Source organism: Bison bison, unplaced genomic scaffold (assembly GCF_000754665.1).
Source record: "Bison bison bison isolate TAMUID 2011002044 unplaced genomic scaffold, Bison_UMD1.0 scf7180017864498, whole genome shotgun sequence".
NCBI lineage: Eukaryota > Metazoa > Chordata > Mammalia > Artiodactyla > Bovidae > Bison > Bison bison.
In genome coordinates this window covers 3103530-3124787 of record NW_011495057.1, presented here as the reverse complement: position 1 = coordinate 3124787, position 21258 = coordinate 3103530, and the positions used below count along the sequence as shown (strand labels likewise).

The 21258-nt window shown below is 44.4% G+C and overlaps 1 protein-coding gene across 1 annotated transcript in view; it reads left to right on the top strand.

The window, feature by feature from the left end:
• ANKRD29 (ankyrin repeat domain 29) overlaps positions 1 to 17366 on the top strand; it is a 48162-nt gene extending 30796 nt beyond the window's left edge. Inside the window, exons 8-11 of the mRNA XM_010828988.1 lie at positions 5425 to 5523; positions 6681 to 6776; positions 9986 to 10084; positions 16291 to 17366. Coding sequence (XP_010827290.1) covers positions 5425 to 5523; positions 6681 to 6776; positions 9986 to 10084; positions 16291 to 16374 — 378 coding nt within the window. The 3' untranslated portion in view covers positions 16375 to 17366. The remainder of the gene's footprint in view (positions 1 to 5424; positions 5524 to 6680; positions 6777 to 9985; positions 10085 to 16290) is intronic.
• The last annotated feature ends 3892 nt before the right edge of the window (positions 17367 to 21258 follow it).

Below are 21258 nucleotides of genomic sequence, written 5' to 3'. Positions count from 1 at the left end.
CCCCAATTTAGAATAGACCTGGTCTTTAGCACTTTCTTCTCTGGAGCCTGCAGGTGAAGTAGCCTAAGTGTAGGTGCTAGAAAGCAATAGAAACAAAGAGCTAGTGCCACTTAATATACTTATTGCCGTGTATTCCTAGGTGGCTCAGTGGTGAGCAGGTTTGATTCCTGAGTTGGGAAGATCCCCTGGAGGAAGGCATGGCAACCCACTCTGGTATTCTTGCCGGGAAAATCCCATGGACAGAGGAGCCTGGTGGGCTACAGTCCACGGGGTCACAAAGAACCGGACACAACTGAGCACACATGAATGCACATGGGAGAGAATGATTTTAATTCTTTTTTCTAAATCACCTTTGCTGCTGCTGCTGCTAAGTCACATCAGTCGTGTCCGACTCTGCGCGACCCCATAGACAGCAGCCCACCAGCCTCCCCCATCCCTGGGATTCTCCAGACAAGAACACTGGGGTGGGTTGCCATTTCCTTCTCCAATGCAGGAAAGTGAAAAGCGAAAGTGAAGTCGCTCAGTCATGTCCGACTCTTAGCGACCCCATGGACTTCAGCCCACCAGGCTCCTCTGTCCATGGGAGTTTCCAGGCAAGAGTACTGGAGTGGGTCACCAGTGCCTTCTCCAAAATCATCTTTAAGAGCCTAAAAAGACCAAATTAAATTTAGTCTCTAATACAAATCATGTCATATACTCCCATCTCATGCTGTGACCTCTGTATAAAACTACAGGATACTTGAAAATATTATCTGAAATGGAATGAGGGAATGACAGAGCTGGGAGGAACTGCAAAAGCCCCCTATTTAACCATACATTGGGTATAGGAGCTTTTTGGTGATCAGGCACTGTCAAACCTCTCCAGGCATGGGGATCTCCTTACTACTTCATCAGCTTATTTAATCTTTAACCAGCCTACCTTATCATTCCTTTTTTGCACTGAGCCAGTGTATCACTTGGTATGCAAAATAAGTCTAAACTGTTTTCTACTTGACATGCACAAACAGTAAATGACAGCTGTCAGGATCCCCATGAATCCCGTCTTCAAGCTAAATGTTCTGTTTCTTTTTCTACGTGCTGGTGAAGTTGTAACTTCTACTTCATGCAAGTTTCTTTGATTTAATATACTTTGTATGTTTTTGTCAAGAAGTAATTTAAAACTTATAAAAATATTTTTAGATGTTTTTCCTACTCCTTTTCTCCCGAAAACTCTCTAAAAAAGCACTAAACTGACCTGATTGCCATCAGTTTTATTACACTCACCGTCACAATGAAGATTCTAATAGAAGGAAAATATATGAAAAAGCAAAGATTGTGATGTAGAGAATAGGAAAACCTGTCCTCTTCACAGACTAGATAATCAGCTGATAAATAATTGGATCACATTCAGCTTCCTGGGTTCAAAAATCTGCTTTGGTGGTAACATAAGTGGGAAGGAAATCCAAAAAAGGGCATATATGTATGGTATAGCTGATTCACTTTGCTGTAGAGTAGGAACTAACACAACATTCTAAAGAAACTATACTTCAGTAAAAATTAACATTTTTTAAAAAAGGAAAAAATAAAATTCAGCTCTGGAGAAGTAAGCACCAGTAAGAAAATACATAGTTTTCCCCCAAATCTCATTTTCTCAATCCTACCTGCTCAGTCAGTTTTCGCTTAGGGTAACTAGGAGAATCAACTTAAAGTACATGGAATGCTTTGTAAACAAAGTTCAAATTAACTCACTGTTTTTCATGATAAATAATATTCAGGTCTGGTTACCATTTTCTAAGCATCTGTTGGCCACTCCTTGTGCTGAGCACATTTCTGTATGCTTTCTCCTTCACAAATATCTCTGAAGCTAATGTTTTTGCAGAAGGCTGACACCGAGGCTCAGAGGAATTTGTTCTCTCAACCAGGAAGTGGTGACTTCTTTTTCCACCTACCATGACTATTGCAATTAAGGTGACATTTGAGTGTTAACATCACTGTTATGATATTAATAGTTGCTGCTAATAAAGCACCTCTCAGCACTTCTCCACGTATTAGTATCAATTAATGCGTGTATGCTAAGTTGCTTCAGTAGAGTCCGACTCTTTGCAACCCTATGAACTATAGTCCACCATGCTCCTTTCTGTCCATGGGATTCTCCAGGCAAGAATACTGAAGTAGTTTGCCATGCCCTCCTCCAGGAAGGGATCTTCCAGACCCAGGGATTGAACCTGGGTCTCCTGCATTGCAGGCTGATTCTTTACTTTCTGAGTCACCAGGGAAGCCCCATGTTATTAACAGAGTTTATCTAAAAACAACTAAGCCCTTGGAAAGCTTAGTTGGGAATTAAGGGAACAGCACCCTGGCTTTCTTTCCTTGCCTGCCCTCTGGTGGCCATAACGACAAAGAGCAGATGAACCCAGAGCTGGATGGAGGGGAAAGTGCAATAGCACCTGAGGAAATCTTTTGTGGAGCCCAGACTCTCTGTCCTGTCTCCTGGGGCCCCACCCATATCCCTTGGGCTGCAGCCAACTGACTTTCCCACCCAGCCTGAGCCAGCCACGCCTATCCACGCCACTGTGACTGTAAATGTTCTTCCTTCTACGTAGAAGACCATTTTCCCTCTTTCCCCACCTGGCAAAATTCTAGTCCTCCCTGGAGACCCAGCTCATACCACGCCATCTGAGAAGCTGACCCTGTCTCCCCCACACAGTAAGAGGGTCCCTCTCCAGGTTCATCCTGGGCATGTTGTCTGTACTTTATTGTGGCCCTGCAATCATACAGATATTTCCAGGTCTCTTCTCCACTAGGCTGCATTCCTTTGAGAACTGAGGCCAGATCTTGTTTTTAGTACTCCTCTCAAGACTTAGAAAATGCTTAATAATTGCTGGGTGTTTGAATAAGCAAACAAAAGATTGGTTGAATTCTGAATTGGGAGAATCAAATTAAACAATGAGTACAGAAGTGCTTTGTAAATTCAAAGTACAGATGAAGGTATTATTTATATTGCTAATGATAAAGGATATACAGGGATGTCCCTGATGGTCCAATGGTTAGAACTTTGTCTTCCAATACAGGGGGTGTGGGTTCAATCCCTGGTTGGGGAGCTAAGATTCCACAGGCCTCATGGTCAAAAAACCAAAACATAAAACAGAAACAATATTGTAACAAATTCAATAAAGACTTTAAAAGTGGTGGTGGTTTAGTCTCTAAGTCATTTCCTACTCTTGCAACCCCATGGACCATAGCTCGCCAGGCTCCTCTGTCCATGGGATTTTCCTGGAGTGCATTGCCATTTCCTTCTCCAGGGGATTTTCCCAACCCAGGGATCGAACCCGAGTCTTGCATTGCAGGCAGATTCTTTACCTTCTGAGCTAAAAGGGAAAGACCATGGTCCATATTTAAAAAAAAAATCTTAAGAAAAAAGAATATTCAGATTCAGATATGTCTAAGAGGCCCTTGTAGAGCATGAAGTAGGTCAGGGTGTCTCCAGCCTTCTTCCATCCTTTGTTCCAGCACCTCTTTCCCGTATCTCCCCCAAGACAGTGGTGTCAGTGTCCTCTGACCCTCCTCAGCACTACTAGATCCTTCTAAGCTCCTGGTTTGGCATCACCCACCACCCTGCCCAAATACCTCGGTCCTCTGTCCATTTCAGGACAGCTGTGGGCAGTGACCCTGTGGCTGCTGCAGGCGGTACCCTGGAGTTGAAATGATATCCTCCAACAGAAAGTGAAACTCTAGACTCTGTACCTGTCATCTTGCTCTTCAGCCTGCAGCCCCACTGATGAGAAATTTAGTCTGATGTGACTAAAGCCATCTCTTCAGGTTCCATTACCTTAATTACGTCTGAGGTTAAGGTTGGTCAGTTCTGGGTTCTCCCTCCTCCTGCCCATCTCTCCAAGTGACCCAGGTTCTGAGAGGTCAGAGTATCACTGTGGCATCAGGGTGGGGGTGAAGAAATTCTTGTCCGCTTCCTCTGCTGGCTTGTCCAGCCCTCTGGCCTCTAAGTTTCTTGCGCTGGTCCCCTGAAGGGGCAACTGGTCTACCAGATACAGGTCCTGCCATCACCTATGCTCTTGACATTCTGTAGCCTTGTCTCCCCGACCCAGGCTCACTCCAGGCTGCTGTTCAGCCAGCACTTCTGATGTCCTGCAGGCAGCCTGGGACTCCTGGGTGGATGTGACCAGGGGTATTGGGGGCCATGTCCAGCATTGTTCCAGACAGCTCCCACAACCATTTCTCTTCTACCCGTGAGGCACCAGCCAAGCACAGAGCTCCTCCAAGGGGCCTGCAGTGTTCCTGGATTTCATCTCAAGAACAGGAGAAAGTTCTTTCCCATCTGGAATTCACCATAACTGATCTGAGTGTTTCTGGCACCCAAACTTACCAACCGAGATTCAACCCAGAGCTGGTGGAAAACACAGACACTCGTGACCCCGCCTCCCTACTCCCTCTCTAGTGAGTCCTTCCTGACACTAGCAGGGTTTTCTAGTTTCCTTTCTGACCAGCAGGAACCAGCCTCCTTCCTGTCAAATCCTTCACTGTCTCTGATGTTTCACTTTTCCTTCTCTGGAGCAACACACCTCCGTTTCATGACCCCAGTGTTCACAGGGAAAAAAGAACCACAGGGAAAATAACACTCAGGAAGTGTTACCAAAACCATTGCTCTGCTGTAGCTGGGCAGCGTTGCAGCAACCCCGAGAAGACACAGCGTCACATCCTGCATAAAATTATAGTCCCTGGAAACGACGAGGTGATGGTGGGGCATTCCAAACACAGAAAAAGAGTGGGAGCAACGTCTTTAGTTTTCTGACACTCAGACGGGCCTCAGAAGAAACCACCCCCTCTTCTGTGAGAATGAGGGGCCCCCACGAAGCACGGTGTGTTGTGTGAACCTGCCAGTAAAGCAAAGAGGTAGAGTCTGGGGTAAAATAAGGACAGGCTGGCTTCTCCTTGGGCTTCCCAGGTGGCTCAGTGGTAGAGAACCCACCTGCCAGGATGCAGGGAGCCGCAGGAGATGCGGGTTCGATCCCTGGGTCAGGAAGATCCCCTGGAGGAGGGCATGGCAACCCACTCCAGTATTCTTGCCTGGAGAATCCCATGGACAGAGGAGCCTGGTGGGCTACAGCCCACAAGGTCGCAAAGAGTTGGACCGGACTGAAGCTACTTAGCACAGCACGCATAGCTTCTCTTCCCCGGGGCTGTCAAATTTGGTTCTGCCTGGTGTGAATGCAACTCGGCCGCTTTCCACACGTCTTCCCTGGAGTCCTGCACACCCTTGACTTTTAAGAAGCCAGGGTCTGAATGTTGGCAATTTCCCAAGTGGTCCAGGCACTGCCAGTCTCAGTAGGTGGGTAGAATCGCCCTCGTTTGTGTGTGGTCGGGAGCCCCGCCCAGGCCCTAACCACTTTCCGCACCCACCCCACCCCGCCCCGTGTCCTCTCCCCGCAGGACGGGACAGCACCGCTGTGGATCGCCTCGCAGATGGGCCACAGCGAGGTGGTGCGGGTGATGTTGCTGCGCGGGGCCGAGCGCGATGCCGCCCGCCACGTGAGTGCGGGGACCACCGCGCGGGAGGGGTGGAGAGGCCTCCCATCGAAGCGTTGACCCCCGAGCCCAGACGTGCGGAGAAAAAAGACGCCGCTTCATTTTGTCTCTAATTCACCAGGGTTTCCTCCCAACCTCCTGCTCTTTAGCAGAAAACCCAGGGAAAGGTTTGAATTCATTGAAACTTAGCAATTGCTGCTCGGTCTCTAAGGGTAAAATGTTAAATTCCTCGAGAATATCCCTCCAACCAGAGCTAGCCTCTGGATGACCCGCGGCAGATGGGGGAGGTAGGAGACTCGGACCTCGGCGGTCCTTGGGGATATGTCCCCTTTGGCTGCTGATCCGGCTGGCGCTGCGCCTCCTGCTGGCCTCTGGGCCGCAGTGCAGCTGGCTCGCGGGGTCGGTGGTTTGGGGTCCCCGCGGTGCCCAGGCTCCCCAGGCTGTAGAGAGCTGCACCACAAGGGTGATCTCCTTACTATAGTAGTCTGTGAGCAAGATCGTCCAAATATAGCAACTGATGTGTTCCAGCAGGAGAAAGGGGGAATTGGAAAATTTCTTCTCAGGCCAGAAAAGGACAACAGAAACTGAATATTAATTTTTGAACTTGTCTCTGCATTCTTTCCTGCAGATTTCAGTCTGCCCCTTTCCTGTTCTCCCACAGCATCCATGTACCCAGAGCAGACTAGGGCAATAGTGTGTACCTGGAAAAGCATAAAGAAAAGCACGTTTAAAATTTCAAAACCATAGATACAGTTCAACAGTCATAAAAAATTTAAAATTTCAAAACTTTTAAAAAGCAGTTCAACAATTAATTTCTAAGTTGTGAACTGCAGAGAATGCCTCTTTAGTCCATGTATGTTCTAAAAATACCCTCCTGAAATTCCCCAATATTCTAAGGGACTAGAAGACCTTGAATTCCCAAACGGCAGGGTTCTAAGATAACAGAATGAGTCACATACTTTGGTATTCTTTCATGCAGAGTTAACTGTTTAGTATGCTCTAAAATGATTTGAGTTTAAAAGACATGGCAGCCCTGTGCTTTAGTTTACATATTTTGCCTGTTTCTGACAAGCATGTTCCCAGTTCTCAACAAACATTTCATTCTTAGCCAACACACACATATGTTAATAATGAACTTGTCTTTTCCTTTCTCTGTAAAGGATGGTACAACAGCTTTATTGAAAGCAGCCAACAAAGGGTATAATGATGTTATAAAGGAGCTGCTGAAATTCTCACCCACCCTCGGTATTTTGAAGGTAAGACCTGCAGAGTAATTTTACCAAATTGTAAAAGAGAGGGGTTAGAAATTTGAGAAGTCCGCACTGGGGACTCCAGTAGAATCCAGGTACCATTTCCTTGGTTAGTTGTATTCTTGAGAGAACATACCTACAATTTCTTAATTTTGGAGATTCCTGGGCACTGGTAGAAATGGAAAGGTAATAAAAAGGGTGAACCAGAGTCTATAGGTAACCTAGTTTTCTAGGGAAGAAAATCAGACAATAGTAATGAAATGCTAAATCAGAGTCAACCATATTAATATTAATATATCACTGGAAGATTGGTGAAGTCCTTCACAAATCATGACATGATTTGTGTCCCAGAAAACATGAAGGACAGGTACATTCTTTCTCTTCATTACCTGGATCAAAGAACCACAGTGTTAGCTTAGGTCAAATGAAGTAAGCTTCAAACATCTGGACACCTCAAAGACTGTGTCATCCTGGAGGGCTGGGTCTTCCAGAAAACAGAGCCCTCAAAATCCTTTATTAAGTTGTAATCATTTTGAGTTAAAATATTTCTAAACTGGAGGATCTACCAGAGATTGGCGGTCTTTTTCAATAAAGGACCAGGTGGCAAATATGTTAGGCTTTGTGGGCTGTACAGTCTGTGTTGGAACAGCTTCACTCAGCGGTCGTACAGAGCAAGCAACCATAGAAAATACAACAACAAAAAGTGTTGCTGCATCTTATCAGACTTCACTGGTGGACATTACATTTCCTTTTTTAAATTCCTTATTTAGGGTTTTTATTTTTGGCTGCGCTGGGTCTTTGTTGCTGTGTGTGGTGTTTCTCTAGTTGTGGTGCACATGCTTCTCAGTGCAGCGGCTTCTCTTGTTGGGGAGCACGGGCTCCAGGCACCCGGGCTCAGCAGTTTGGGCTCCGGGCTCTAGAGCACAGGTCAGTAGTTACGGTGCCAGGCACCCGGGCTCAGCAGTTTGGGCTCCGGGCTCTAGAGCACAGGTCAGTAGTTATGGTGCCAGGCACCCGGGCTCAGCAGTTTGGGCTCCGGGCTCTAGAGCACAGGTCAGTAGTTATGGTGCCAGGCACCCGGGCTCAGCAGTTTGGGCTCCGGGCTCTAGAGCACAGCTCAGTAGTTACGGCTCCAGGCACCCGGGCTCAGCAGTTTGGGCTCCGGGCTCTAGAGCACAGCTCAGTAGTTACGGTGCCAGGCACCCGGGCTCAGCAGTTTGGGCTCCGGGCTCTAGAGCACAGCTCAGTAGTTACGGTGCCAGGCACCCGGGCTCAGCAGTTTGGGCTCCGGGCTCTAGAGCACAGCTCAGTAGTTACGGTGCCAGGCTTAGCTGCTCTGCGGCAGGTGGGACCTTCCCAGACCAGGGATCGAGCCCGTGTCCCCTGCACCGGCCGGCGGATTCTTAACCACTAGAGCACCAGGGAAGTCCTGTATTTCTGAACTTCCATATTTTCACATGTCACAAAATAGTCTTCTTTTTAAAAGTTTTTAAATTCTGAGCTAATCAGGATGTAGAAAAACAGGTGGGCGGGGCGGTGAAAGAGGCTAGATTTGGCCTGAGTGCCGTCGTTTGCTGATTCCTGGTATACACACTCCTGTTTTGTTAGAGAGATGACACCAGAACCTGTTGTGAACTTGGGACGTCCTTTAGCACTTTGGGATTTATTGATGTATCTGAAGTACTTGCCCTTAGACGACCCCAGAGGCTTTTTGGATGCCTTGTATCTGACCTTTATGTGTTCAGGCTCCAAGGCTGATGTCAGCTGATACAGAGCTCCTGTTTTCAGTCCTGGCCTCTCTCACCCCAATGAGTTAATTGACCTCCCTGAGCTTGGAAGTCAAAAAACTATACTTTGTAAAAACTGTTTGGAAAGTAAGAATAAACAGTCTGTTCAAGTGAATTCTCTGTGAATAAAAGAAACAAGCTTCAGAAATGGACTTTGCAATATCTAGTCTTGTTTCAGACAACTCATTCTTAGCTTTTATATTTTTATTCTTAGCCATGTTGCACATAGGCAACATTGATAGACTGGCTAAGATTTAAGTGAATGTCATGTTATCAGATTAGCATATTGCCATGCGTGGTAAGCATGGTAAAGCAGACATGGAAAACTGCTGCCTTGCTGAAACTTTTCTCTGGGTATGATATTTATTTAACTTGTCTACAAAATCAGAAGGTTTTATATGTACATATACAGTAATAAAGTATAATAGTGTTTTATTAATATTACAAAATGTTTTTCCTTCCATCTTCAATATTAAAGTGGCTACACAAAAATTCACCAATTTTCGCAAGGTTTTTTTAATGCACACTGATACAACAGCTGTCAGAATGTAATCTAACAAAATTGCTTTGAATGAAGTTAAAGACAACTAAGCGCTACTAGAACCGTCTTACAGAAAAAGGGAACGTTTTGACCAACCCAATATCTATATATAGTGATTAATTTGAAAACTAAGCTTGCATATAGGTGCTGTTCACAGACATATGTACCTTCTGGAACAGATATCTTATGATTATCCATTGTTCTTATATCAGGTTTGTTGTATTCTCCTCTTCCCTCCCAGAATCCAGCTACGTGCTGTGCATAGCTGCTTCCTTATGTCAACAAATGTTTGCAGTAAATTTCATAAAATGTCAGCAGCCTATTCACTAGGTCCCCTCTGTACCCAGAGCTGCTTCAACTCAGGGCTGAGGGCAATGAATGGTCCTCACCCCAACCTGCTCTTACTCTTAAGCCCTGTGGCTCCATAGTCGTCGTCCTGCCCACCTGTGCATGCGGAGTGAGTGCAGCTGGGCTGACAAGTTGGCCTGTAGGTGAGCAAGCTATACCTCCAGCTTTGCAGAAGTGTGTTCACCTAAAGCACAAAGACTCTTAAGGAAAAAAAAAAGTTTGACAGAGCGTTGTTGTTTTTCCCACAGCAAGTTCTAATGCATCTACAATGGACCAAGTGATCATGAAGTCATGGACGCACTGGGCAGATCCCTTATTGTACTTGCAAAAGGATGTTGGCAGTATTTATACTGACCGTCTGCAGTGTCCCTGAGGACACTGTGTTAGATGCTGAAGTTAGTGACTTTGAAAAGGGAAGATAAGGACGAGAAAGGCTCTAGCATTACAGTATCCCCAGCCAGGCTGGTTCATGAAGCAAGCCAAGCTGAGTGCTGATAGCTGTGAGCTCTCACCTGACACATGCTGTCCTTTTCTCCTAGAATGGGACCTCGGCGCTCCACGCGGCAGTGCTCAGTGGGAATATTAAAACAGTTGCCCTGCTCCTGGAAGCAGGGGCGGACCCAGCCCTGAGAAACAAGGTACTGTCTTAGTCATCTTTTCCCTCCATTGGGTGCCTATGAAAAGAGATAAGATCACATCTGCTGAAGCCAAGACAGCATCTCTCTGGCTCCAGTCACTAACTTCATCCTTGGGCATAGTGGTTGGTTTAGTCACTAAGTCATGTCTGACTCTTGCGACACCATGAACTGTAGCCCGCCAGGCCCCTCGGTCTATGGGATTCTCAGGCAAGAATATTGGAGTGGGTTGCCATTTCCTCCTCCAGAGGATCTTCCTGACCCAGGGATAGAACCCAGGTCTCCTGCAGTGCAGGCTAATTCTTTACCAACTGAACTACCAGGGAATTCTCTTGGACATAGTAAGAACATAAAATGTTCTCATTATAGGTTATGAGTGAGCAGTATATTTGAACCCAGCATGCATGCATGCTAAGTCACTTCAGTCGTGTCCAACTCTGTGTGACCCCATGACTGTAGCCTGCTAGGCTCCTCTGTTCATGGAATTCTCCAGGCAAGAATACTAGAACGGACTGCCATACCCTCCTCCAGGGGATCTTTCCAACCCAGGGATCAAACCCAGGTCTCCCTCACTGCAGGCAAATTCTTTACCATCTGAGCCACTGGGGAAGCCCTTTGAACCCAGAGGTTCAAAACCCCTATATCATCAGTGATTTTTTAGGTAACAGTGGGGCAGGAGGTAGGGGACAGTGGTGGGCGGGGAGTAAGGTTATAAGTGTTCTATCATCAGAGAAGTGTCTTGAAAATGTCAAAATTCTGGTAATTTAATAACCATCCTCTATGAGGATACTCATATCTTGAGAATTTCCTGTACTCTATTTGGTTACGGCAAGGGGAAAATGTTGCTTTTATATTGTTAACAGGACTTTGACCACAGCTGTAAAACCAACCCAGATTTTTTTATTGAAGTATAGTTGAGCAAAATCAACCCATATTTTTATAGCCCCCAAATAATTTTAGTTTTCTATTAAGTCAAACTTGGAGGTGGGAGGATGCACAGTAACCGCAGGGCGGGGAAAAAAAGGTTATCATTGTATTCCCTCCTACTCAACAGCTGCCTAAGCAGTCAGATATAGAGACTGGGGGCAGAAGGGTAGCCTGGGAAAGGTCTGGAGAAAACAACTAAACTACTGACTTTTGAAGGAGGAAGTAGGATGGGTGCTTATTAACAGGGGAGGATATGAGAGCAGTTTTCACTCTATACTTGTATACTGCTTGAATTTAATAAGCATCTGTTGCTGTGTTTGTGTATTAGTTGCTCAGTCGTGTCTGACTCTTTGCAACCCTGTGGTCTGTAGCCTGCCAGGCTCCTCTGTCCATGGAATTCTCCAGGCAAGAATACTGGAGTGGATTGCCATTTCCTCCTCCAGGGGATCTTCCCAACCCAGGGATTGAACCCAGGTCTCCACATTGCAGACAGATTCTTTACCGTTTGAGCCACCAGGGAAGCCCATTACTGTGTTGGATTTTATTAACAATAAAACCAAAACCATGTAACATTCCCTGGTGTTTTTAAAAGAAACCATTTTGAAGTACAGTTAAACAATGTGCCAAGAGCCTCTTTTTTCTCATTCCACTTAGCAGATGGAATTACTATTTCCCCTGTTCCTATCAGTGAAGTGCTTGAAGACAATGTTTCTGCTTATCTCTTCCTGAAATACATGGATTGTTTTCCATTAGCAGACCTGATTGTATCATGAGCCCACAAAACCACAGTCGCTCTCTTACCTTTGCATCTTGGACATAGACGGTCCTAAGATGTCTTCATAGCTAAGCCATCCTGTATTGAGTTAAATCAAGGGGGAAGCTTTAGTATCTTTATATAGAAACTGAAAGATGCAATTCTTCCTGTGTCCCCTGGAATCCCATCAATAATGGTTATGGGGAATTTCCAGTAACCGAAATGCTGGACTTTGGACCCTTCCTAAAGCCGTAAGCCAGACAGCCTGGAAAAGCCAGGCTCTTTAGAGGCAGCTTCAGGACCAAGATTGTTGGGATTCCAGCAGCCACTCAGGACTCTTGAGGATGTATTCTTGACCTTCATTCATTCATCCAACAAACACTCAGTAGTGCCTGCTAGATATGCTAGTGGTAAAGACCCCGTCTGCCAATGCAGGAGACATTAGAGAAGCGGGTTTGATCCCTAGGTCAGGAAGATCCCCTGGAGGAGGGCATGGTAACCCTGTCCAGTATTCTTGCCTGGAGAATCCCAGGACAGAGCCTGCTGGGCTGCAGTCCGTGGGGTTGCAAAGAGTCCAACACGACTGAAGCGACTTAGCACACACAGATAGCATGCACTGTGCTGTGAACCTTATCAATGGAGAGATATTGGTGAAAAAGTTTCACGCAGTGTCTGACTTCATAGGGCTCACAGTTTACTGGGGAATAAGGATAATCAAGCAAATGCAAGAAAAAAAAGATTGCAATACAGAGTGACAAGAGCCATCAGCAGGAAGTAAAGAATGCTACTGAAGCCTTCCAGGGACAGAGTCCCTTCTCAGCTAGTACAGAAGCACCCGTTTGCTCTCTAGGCTCCAGGACTTCTTCCCTGAGGCAGATGCCCAAGGAGAGGGTGACCATGGCCCCAGTAGCATCCTCCCCCCAGACCGTGGCCTTTTGCATGGGTGCAGGGATCCTGTGTTCCTGGTACCCCAACTGGGGACTCAGCACACATCTTCTCCCAAGAGCAGTGGGGACAGAGTGATGTGATGCTGTGGGTCATGAATATGGACCTGTGGTCCTGTGCTGTCAGGATTTTAGGATTAATAAAGATGGATTTTAGGGGCAACCTGGGTGCTAGCCATCATAGCAGTTGGCACAACCTCAGCAACCTGAGGATTCAGTGGGGACCCACTGGGGGAAAGGAGGAATGAGACCGGGTTTTTAAGCCTATATGAATGACACACAGAACAGTGGTGCGATTGGCCAAAACTCTGAGAGTATAAAGTTTATTTTAATGGTAAAGGATACAGATATTGATGGAGACAGACACATACATTTACTCAACAAGCTTCTAGACAGAGGTACAGCTTCTTAGAGCTGTTCCTCTTCCTGACTGTGGAGGGCCCCCCTGGCTACCTGCCTGCCTGTCAATCAAGGACCAATAATTGATGCCAAACAGTTAATTCTTCTGAGGGTTACTCAAAGACTGGATGGCACTCAGGTCCATTCTCTGTGAGCATTTTTCTCAGGCCCAGGCATTAAGCCTGTACAATGTCTGCTTCTGCAGGAACTAAGCTCATAGTAGAATTGACCCCACAGCGGGGCCTCTGGCCTAAGGCAGCATCGCACAGAGACCCCCGTCTGTCAGTCCGGCACCTGCGTCAGCGGTCCTGTGGGTGGGCAGGAGCGCAGCTGCAGGACGAGGTACACAGCAGGACCACTGTGGCAAATTCATCATTCCCAGCAGGTGGGGTCAGGGAGCAGGATCCAGTCTAGAAAGTGGGGACTGCAGGAACTGCACCTGAGATCCAGGTTTCAGATGAAGCAGCTGGGGCTCCAGGTTTAACTGCAGGGGGAAAAAAAACTACCTCTGAGTTCTCTCCCCAGTTTGAGTGCATTTCTGCACTTGAATTGCTTCCCCTGAATTCCCAATAACATCCTTTTATTCATCTGTAGCAACTGTTCTCAAAGTATGGTCCATGGACAGTTGAGGTGTCCTCCAAACCCTTTCAAAGGTTCTAATAGGTCAAAACTTATATTCTTGATAATACAGAGATGGACTTTCCTGGTGGTCCAGTGTTAAGACTCCACGTTTCCACTTCAGGGGGCATGGGTTCGATCCCTGGTCAGGGAAGTTTCTAAAAATTAAAATAAAACAATAAAAATACAGAGGCACTATTTGCCCTTTTCCCTGTGCTGCCATTTGCTGGGCTTCCCAGGTGGCGCTAGTGGTAAAACAAAACAAAACAAAACAAAAACCTGCCTGCCAATGCAGATTAGATGTAAGAGACACCAGTTCCATCTCTGGGTCAGGAAGATACCCTGAAGGAGGGCATGGCAACCCACACCAGTATCCTTGTCTGGAGAATCCCATGGACAGAGGAGCCTAGAGGGCTACTGTCCATGGGGTCACACAGAGCTGGACATGACTGAAATGATTTAGCACACACAGCCATTTGCTGTAATGGTGCAAAGACAGTGGTGGAAGAAACCATTGGCACCTTAGTACACATCAAAGCAGAGTCACCAACTGTGGCTGAAAATAATTTTACAAACCTCTGTAAGTTATTTTATAAAAATTCCAGTTTTATTGGTATTTTCTAAATGACTAGCACGGGATGTTAAAAATCAAGCATAGGTTTAAAAAAAAAATCCACTTGCGGATAGATAGACCTATAGATTTTAATGCAACAGAGTAGAAAAATTCATTGATGTGGTTCCAGATTGCACACAGCAATTAATCTTTAAGAAACAGCCACTTGTAATGTTGAAGCATCAAAGAAAAATATCTACTATGATCCAAAAAGGCTATTAAAATGTTTCTCTCTTTTCCAACTACCTGTCTGTATGAAGCTAAATTTTTTCCATATACTTCAGCCAAAACAAAATATCACAGTAGATTGGATGCAGAAGCAGATATGAGAATCTAATTGTCTTCTTTTAAGCTATGCTATGCAATGCTAGGTCACTTCAGTCGTGTCCAACTCTGTGTGACCCCATAGACGGCAGCCCACCAGGCTTCCCCGTCCCTGGGATTCTCCAGGCAAGATCACTGGAGTGGGTTGCCATTTCCTTCTCCAATGCATGAAAGTGAAAAGAGAAAGTGAAGTCGCTCAGTCTTGTCCAACACTTAGCGACCCCATGGACTGCAGCCTACCAAGCTCCTCCGTCCATGGGATTTTCCCGGCAAGAGTACTGGAGTGGGGTAGTAACAAAATATGCAAAACTGTTAACAGTGCTACTCTTCCAACTTTTTTGTTTTTGAAAATTTAGTTCTTTTTCAAAATGTATTATTTATGTTAACCTTAATAGGTTATATACTTAAAATATATTTGAAATATACTTAATATATTAAGTATATTATTTGTATATTAAGTAAATATACTTAATATATTTGTATATATATACTTAATATATATATAATATATATTATATATTATATACTTGAATATGCTTAAAATAAATATACTTAATTTTTTTCAGTTTTCACTTTTAATAAGTTAAAAACAAAAGCTCTTTAGAGTCCTCAATAATTTTCAAAAGAGTGTACAAAAGTCCTGAGACTGAAAAGTTTGGGAACCATTGCCCTGTCATGTCTATTTCTTGGACTAGAGACTTGCTCACAAAATAAATGCATAAAGAATGCGTCTCAGCAGCACTGTGAAAAGAGAGGACGTGGAGTGAGGCTGGATCAGGTGGGGCATGGGGGCCACTGAAGCTGCTCTTTCCCATGTGTCTTACATTCTGGCTATTTCCTGACTCTGCCTTCTCATCCAACAACGTATCTCCCACCGCAACTACTGAAGCCCACATGCCCAGTGCCTGTGCTCTGCGACAAGAGAAGCCACTGGAGTGAGAAGCCCCCCCCGCCGCAACTAGAGAGTAGCCTGTGCTTGCTGCAAGGAGAGAAAGCCCCCGCACAGCAACGAAGACCGAGTGCAGCCAAAAATAATACATAAATCTTTAAAAAAATTAAAAAATAAAATATGATATGAATGAACTTATTAAAAAACAGAAACAGGCTCACAGATATAGAAAAGAAACTTCTGGTTACCAAAGAGGGAAGTGGGGGAGGAATCAATGAGAAGTTTAGGATTAGCAGATATGAACTACTAAATATAAAATAGATAAACAGTAAGATCCTACTGTATAGCACAGGGCACTATATTCAGTATCTTATATTAAACCATAATGGAAAAGAATACAAAAAAGAACACACACACACGTATCTGTATATATACCCACACATGTCTGAATCACTCTACACCTGAAACTAATACAATGTGAATCAATTCTACTCCAAAAATTTTTTTAAAAAGAAAGAAAAAGTACTAACAATGAGGTAAGAAAGTAACTGGTGATATGTACATTTAAGTATATTAAAAAAAAAAAAAACAACCTTTAAAACCTTGATACAAAAGACTAAGTCCAGTGGGATTTTTCATCAGTGGAGGAGCAGGTCTGGGTGAGGGGCCCCTGTTCAGAGTCCCTAAAACCACACCAGCGGTGGTTGAGAATTCACTCATGCCTGTTTTATTTTCTTCCAGGCCAATGAACTTCCAGCAGAACTAACCAAAAATGAACATATACTGCGTCTCCTCCGAAGTAAAGAAGGACACAGGAAGAGCTAACTCAGTCCCATATTTGACTGAAAGATAAAAACCTTAATCATACCGTCCAAAAAGAAATTGCTTTTCAAATAGTGTTGGAAATTCCTGTAAGAAAGAAAATGCCCAGAACGCCCACCTGGGGTCCCTGGCCAAGAAGAGCTGTGTGGCTTGTGTCCCGAGTGGAGAGCAGAGCCGCTCAGGGACCCTTCCCATGTAGTGGGCTTCTCGCTCTGGCCTCTAGCCCCACTCCAGGGGGCCTGGCACGTTCATTCTAAGTGGGGGATTCCACAGAAACTCGTTTGAAACTACATCAACTTGGGTCTTTCAGTTAAACTCTAAGATAGAGTTAAACCCTCTTAGAAACAGAAACAGGAAGCTTTGTTCCTTTAAAAAGACTGAAAGTCTGACCTTCAATGAATTGATGCTCTTTTACTTTTGTGTTAAATATACGTGAGCTCAAAGATACGGTTCTATCATATTTTACATGTATGTGTATGTCATTCCAGTATAAAATGTTCTCATCCACCCAAGGGTCCTGGCCATGGTTATTGTGAATCAATAATGGGCGAAGTTACATTATTAAAAAGCCACTTCTGACCTTCCACCACATGCTTTCCAAAGATGGACTATGGAACTATAAAAAAAGACAAGTTGTTCATTTAGTCCTGATCTTATTCTTCATATGTAAAGGTCATTTTTACCTGGAGTCAATGTTGTTGGTATGGTAAGATACAAGTGGCAAATTTGGAAATTCAGAAAATCACAAGCCACAAGAAGTGTAGGCTTGTCTCTTTGAGCTGTCACTCTGGGTCTATTAATGGGAATCTATTTCCTGTGCCATAACTAAGTAGACTTGACATGCTGTGGAATCTTGAGTTTCCAACACCACATTGCTTGATACAATGACTTTGGAGTCCTTGGCTGTAATGTGATGTATATAAGTACACTGTGTTGCTGTTAGTATTGAAGGAGTATAAGTAATAAACGACTGTTACTAGTATTTAATAAGTGTTCACCTGTGCATGTTCTTGACCTGATTGATTCCAAGAAAGAAACCTAGGTTTTATTCCTTTGAGGGGGGGTCAGAATTTATATTCACTGCAGTTTTAATCAGTGGTGTCTATACACCTCAGTCGGTGCCTAATTGCACACACAAAAATTAAATCTTTCTGTAACTTACCATAATAAACACTTGCTGGCATTTCAGTTATTAAAACACATCTTTAGTTTTCTTGTTCATGTCTGCTCTGGTTTCCAGCCAGTGTTCCATGTGAAAACACATTAAAATGGAGGGAAATGTTTTAAACCTGATATATACATATATATTTAGCCAAGTTGCAGTAGTACTAAAAGCATTATCTTTAAGTCAGTAAATGATGAGTTAATAATTTTGACATTAGAAGAGATTCTCTTAAAGTTTATTATGATCAATAAAACAGTCATCAAAAAATCAGTTTATTTTAATCCATATAACAACAAAGCCAGTAATGAACAACCCACAGAGCCCCCAAAGATGCCTACAACCTAACCAGCTAAGCAATGAGCCTGCAATCTAATTTCGGGATAAAAAAATTAGAAAGCTCTGTCTGTATTGCTAAAACATCCAGATATAAACATCTTAATAGTTAAGCAATGCCAGTTTCCTCATTGGCTTTCTTTTATTCAGCAAAGTTGTACAAAGACATCTTCTTTCATGGGAATTTCATAAAGCAAGATGGCTGTCTGGGGAGGTCTTACAAATAGCTGTGAAAAGAAGAGAAGCAAAAAGCAAAGGAGAAAAGGAAAGATATAAGCATCTGAATGCAGAGTTCCAAAGAACAGTAAGGAGAGATAAGAAAGCATTCCTCAGCAATCAATGCAAAGAAATAGAGGAAAAAAACAGAATGGGAAAGACTAGAGATCTCTTCAAGAAAATAAGAGATACCAAGGGAACATTTCATGCAAAGATGGGCTCGATAAAGGACAGAAATGGTATGGACCTAACAGAAGCAGAAGATATTAAGAAGAGGTGGCAAGCATACACAGAAGAACTGTATAAAAAAGATCTTCATGACCCAGATAATCACGATGCTATAATCACTCACCTAGAGCCAGACATCCTGGAATGTGAAGTCAAGTGGGCCTTAGGAAGCATCACTATGAACAAAGCTAGTGGAGGTAACAGAATCCCAGTTGAGCTATTTCAAATCCTGAAAGATGATGCTGTGAAAGTGCTGCACTCAATATGCCAGCAAATTTGGAAAACTCAGCAGTGGCCACGGGACTGGAAAAGGTCAGTTTTCATTCCAATCCCAAAGAAAGGCAATGCCAAAGAATGCTCAAACTACTGCACAATTGCACTCATCTCACACACTAGTAAAGTAATGCTCAAAATTCTCCAAGCCAGGCTTCAGCAATACGTAAACCATGAACTTCCAGATGTTCAAGATGGTTTTAGAAAAGGCAGAGGAACCATAGATCAAATTGCCAACATCTGCTGGATCATGGAAAAAGCAAGAGAGTTCCAGAAAAACATCTATTTCTGCTTTATTGACTATGCCAAAGCCTTTGACTGTGTGGATGACAATAAACTATGGAAAATTCTGAGAGATGGGAATATATCAGACCACCTGGCCTGCCTCTTGAGAAACCTATATGCAGGTCAGGAAGCAACAGTTAGAACTGGACATGGAACAACAGACTGGTTCCAAATAGGAAAAGGAATACGTCAAGGCTGTATATTGTCACCCTGCTTATTTAACTTATATGCAGAGTACACAATGAGAAACGTGGGACTGGAAGAAGCACAAGCTGGAATCAAGATTGCTGGGAGAAATCTCAATAACCTCAGATATGCAGATGACACCACCCTTATACGGCAGAAAGTGAAGAGGAACTCAAAAGCCTCTTGATGAAAGTGAAAGAGGAGAGTGAAACAGTTGGCTTAAAGCTCAACATTCAGAAAAACTAAAATCATGGCATCTGGTCCCATCACTTCGTGGGAAATAGATGGGGAAACAGTGTCAGACTTTATTTTTTGGGCTCCAAAATCACTGCAGATGGTGACTGCAGCCATGAAATTAAAAGACACTTACTCCTTGGAAGGAAAGTTATGACTAACCTAGATAGCATATTCAAAAGCGGAGACGCTACTTTGCCAACAAAGGTCCATCTAGTCAAGGCTATGGTTTTTCCAGTGGTCATGTATGGATGTGAGAGTTGGACTGTGAAGAAAGCTGAGCGCCGAAGAATTGATGCTTTTGAACTGTGGTGTTGGAGAAGCTCTTGAGAGTCCCTTGGACTGCAAGGAGATCCAACCAGTCCATTCTAAAGGAGATCAGTCCTGAGTGTTCATTGGAAGGACTGATGCTAAAGCTGAAACTCCAATACTTTGGCCACCTGATTCGAAGAGTTGACTCATTGGAAAAGACTCTGATGCTGGGAGGGATTGGGGGCAGGAGGAGAAGGGGACAACAGAGGATGAGATGGCTGGATGGCATTACCGACTCAATGGACGTGAGTTTGAGTGAACTCTGGAAGTTGGTGTTGGACAGGGAGGCCTGGTGTGCTTCGATTCATGGGGTCGCAGAGTTGGACATGACTGAGCGACTGAACTGAACTAGCTTTTACAGATTGGGTAATTTCACAGGCTAATGATTGGGAGGATTATTTCAACTTTGGGGGGAAGGAGTGGGGATTTCTAGGAAGTGGGACACGGGTCACTTTTTGGCCTTTTATGGTCAGCCTAGAGAACCATCATGGTGTCTGTGGGTGTGTCATTTAGCATACTGATGAATTACAGTGAACATATACTGAGGGTCAAGGTCTACTGAAAGTTGAATCTTCTGCTATCTTGAACCTAATTGGTTCTAACCAGTTTTTGTCATATCCTCAACAACTGTCGCTCTTTTAAATGTGCCCTGTCCTCTTCCTTCCTGTTTCACAACCACACTAAAGCTATGTCTCATCATTACCCCACACTGGGGTACCTACTCAGAAGAAAAGAGCACCCCCAAATTCCAGGCTACTTAGAATCTGATGGAAATGCCTGTATCTTGGGGTGAGCCTGCACTGCAGATTGTAGGAGTGAGAAGCTGAGGTCCTAATTTCATAATAAAGTGGTTTTGGTGCTGGAACTGACTGAGCCTCACAAGTAGTGACCAGATAGAGTCCACAGACTGTCAGTACTAACAATAGAAACATCGCTAATGTTTGTGAAAGGATTGTAATGTCCTCAGTACTTTAAGTAGATCATCTCATGAAAAGTCAAAGTCACTCAGTCATGTCCGACTCTTTGCAATCCCATGGACTATACAGTCCATGGAATTCTCCAGGCCAGAATACTGGAGTGGGTAGCCTTTCCCTTCTCCAGGTGATCTTCCCAACCCAGGGATAGAACCCAGGTCTTCCACATTACAGGTAGATTCTTTACCAGCTGAGCCACCAGAGAAGCCCAAGAACACTGGAGTGGATATCTTATCCCTTCTCCAGGGGATCTTCCCGACCCAGGAATCGAACCGGGGTCTCTTGCATTGCAGGCGGATTCTTTACCAACTGAGCTATGAGGGAAGCCCAATCTCATGAAGCTTATATGTATTTTCTTATTTACCCCTGGCACCAACCCTATGGAATAGGCACTATTACCATCTTCATCTTGCAACTGAGGAAACAGGCTTTTTAAAAAAGATTTATTTATTTATTTTATTTTTGACTGCACTGGGTGTTTGTTGCTGCATGGGCTTTCTCTAATCGCAGCGAGCGGGGGCTACTCTATTTGCAGTACGCAGGCTTCTCGTTGTGCTGGCTTCTTCTGTTTTGGAGCACAGGCTCCAGGTGCATGGGCTCAGTATTTGTGGTGCTTGGGCTTAGTTGTCCCGCAGCACGTGGGATCTTCCGGGACCTGGGACTGAATTCTGTTTTGCCGAA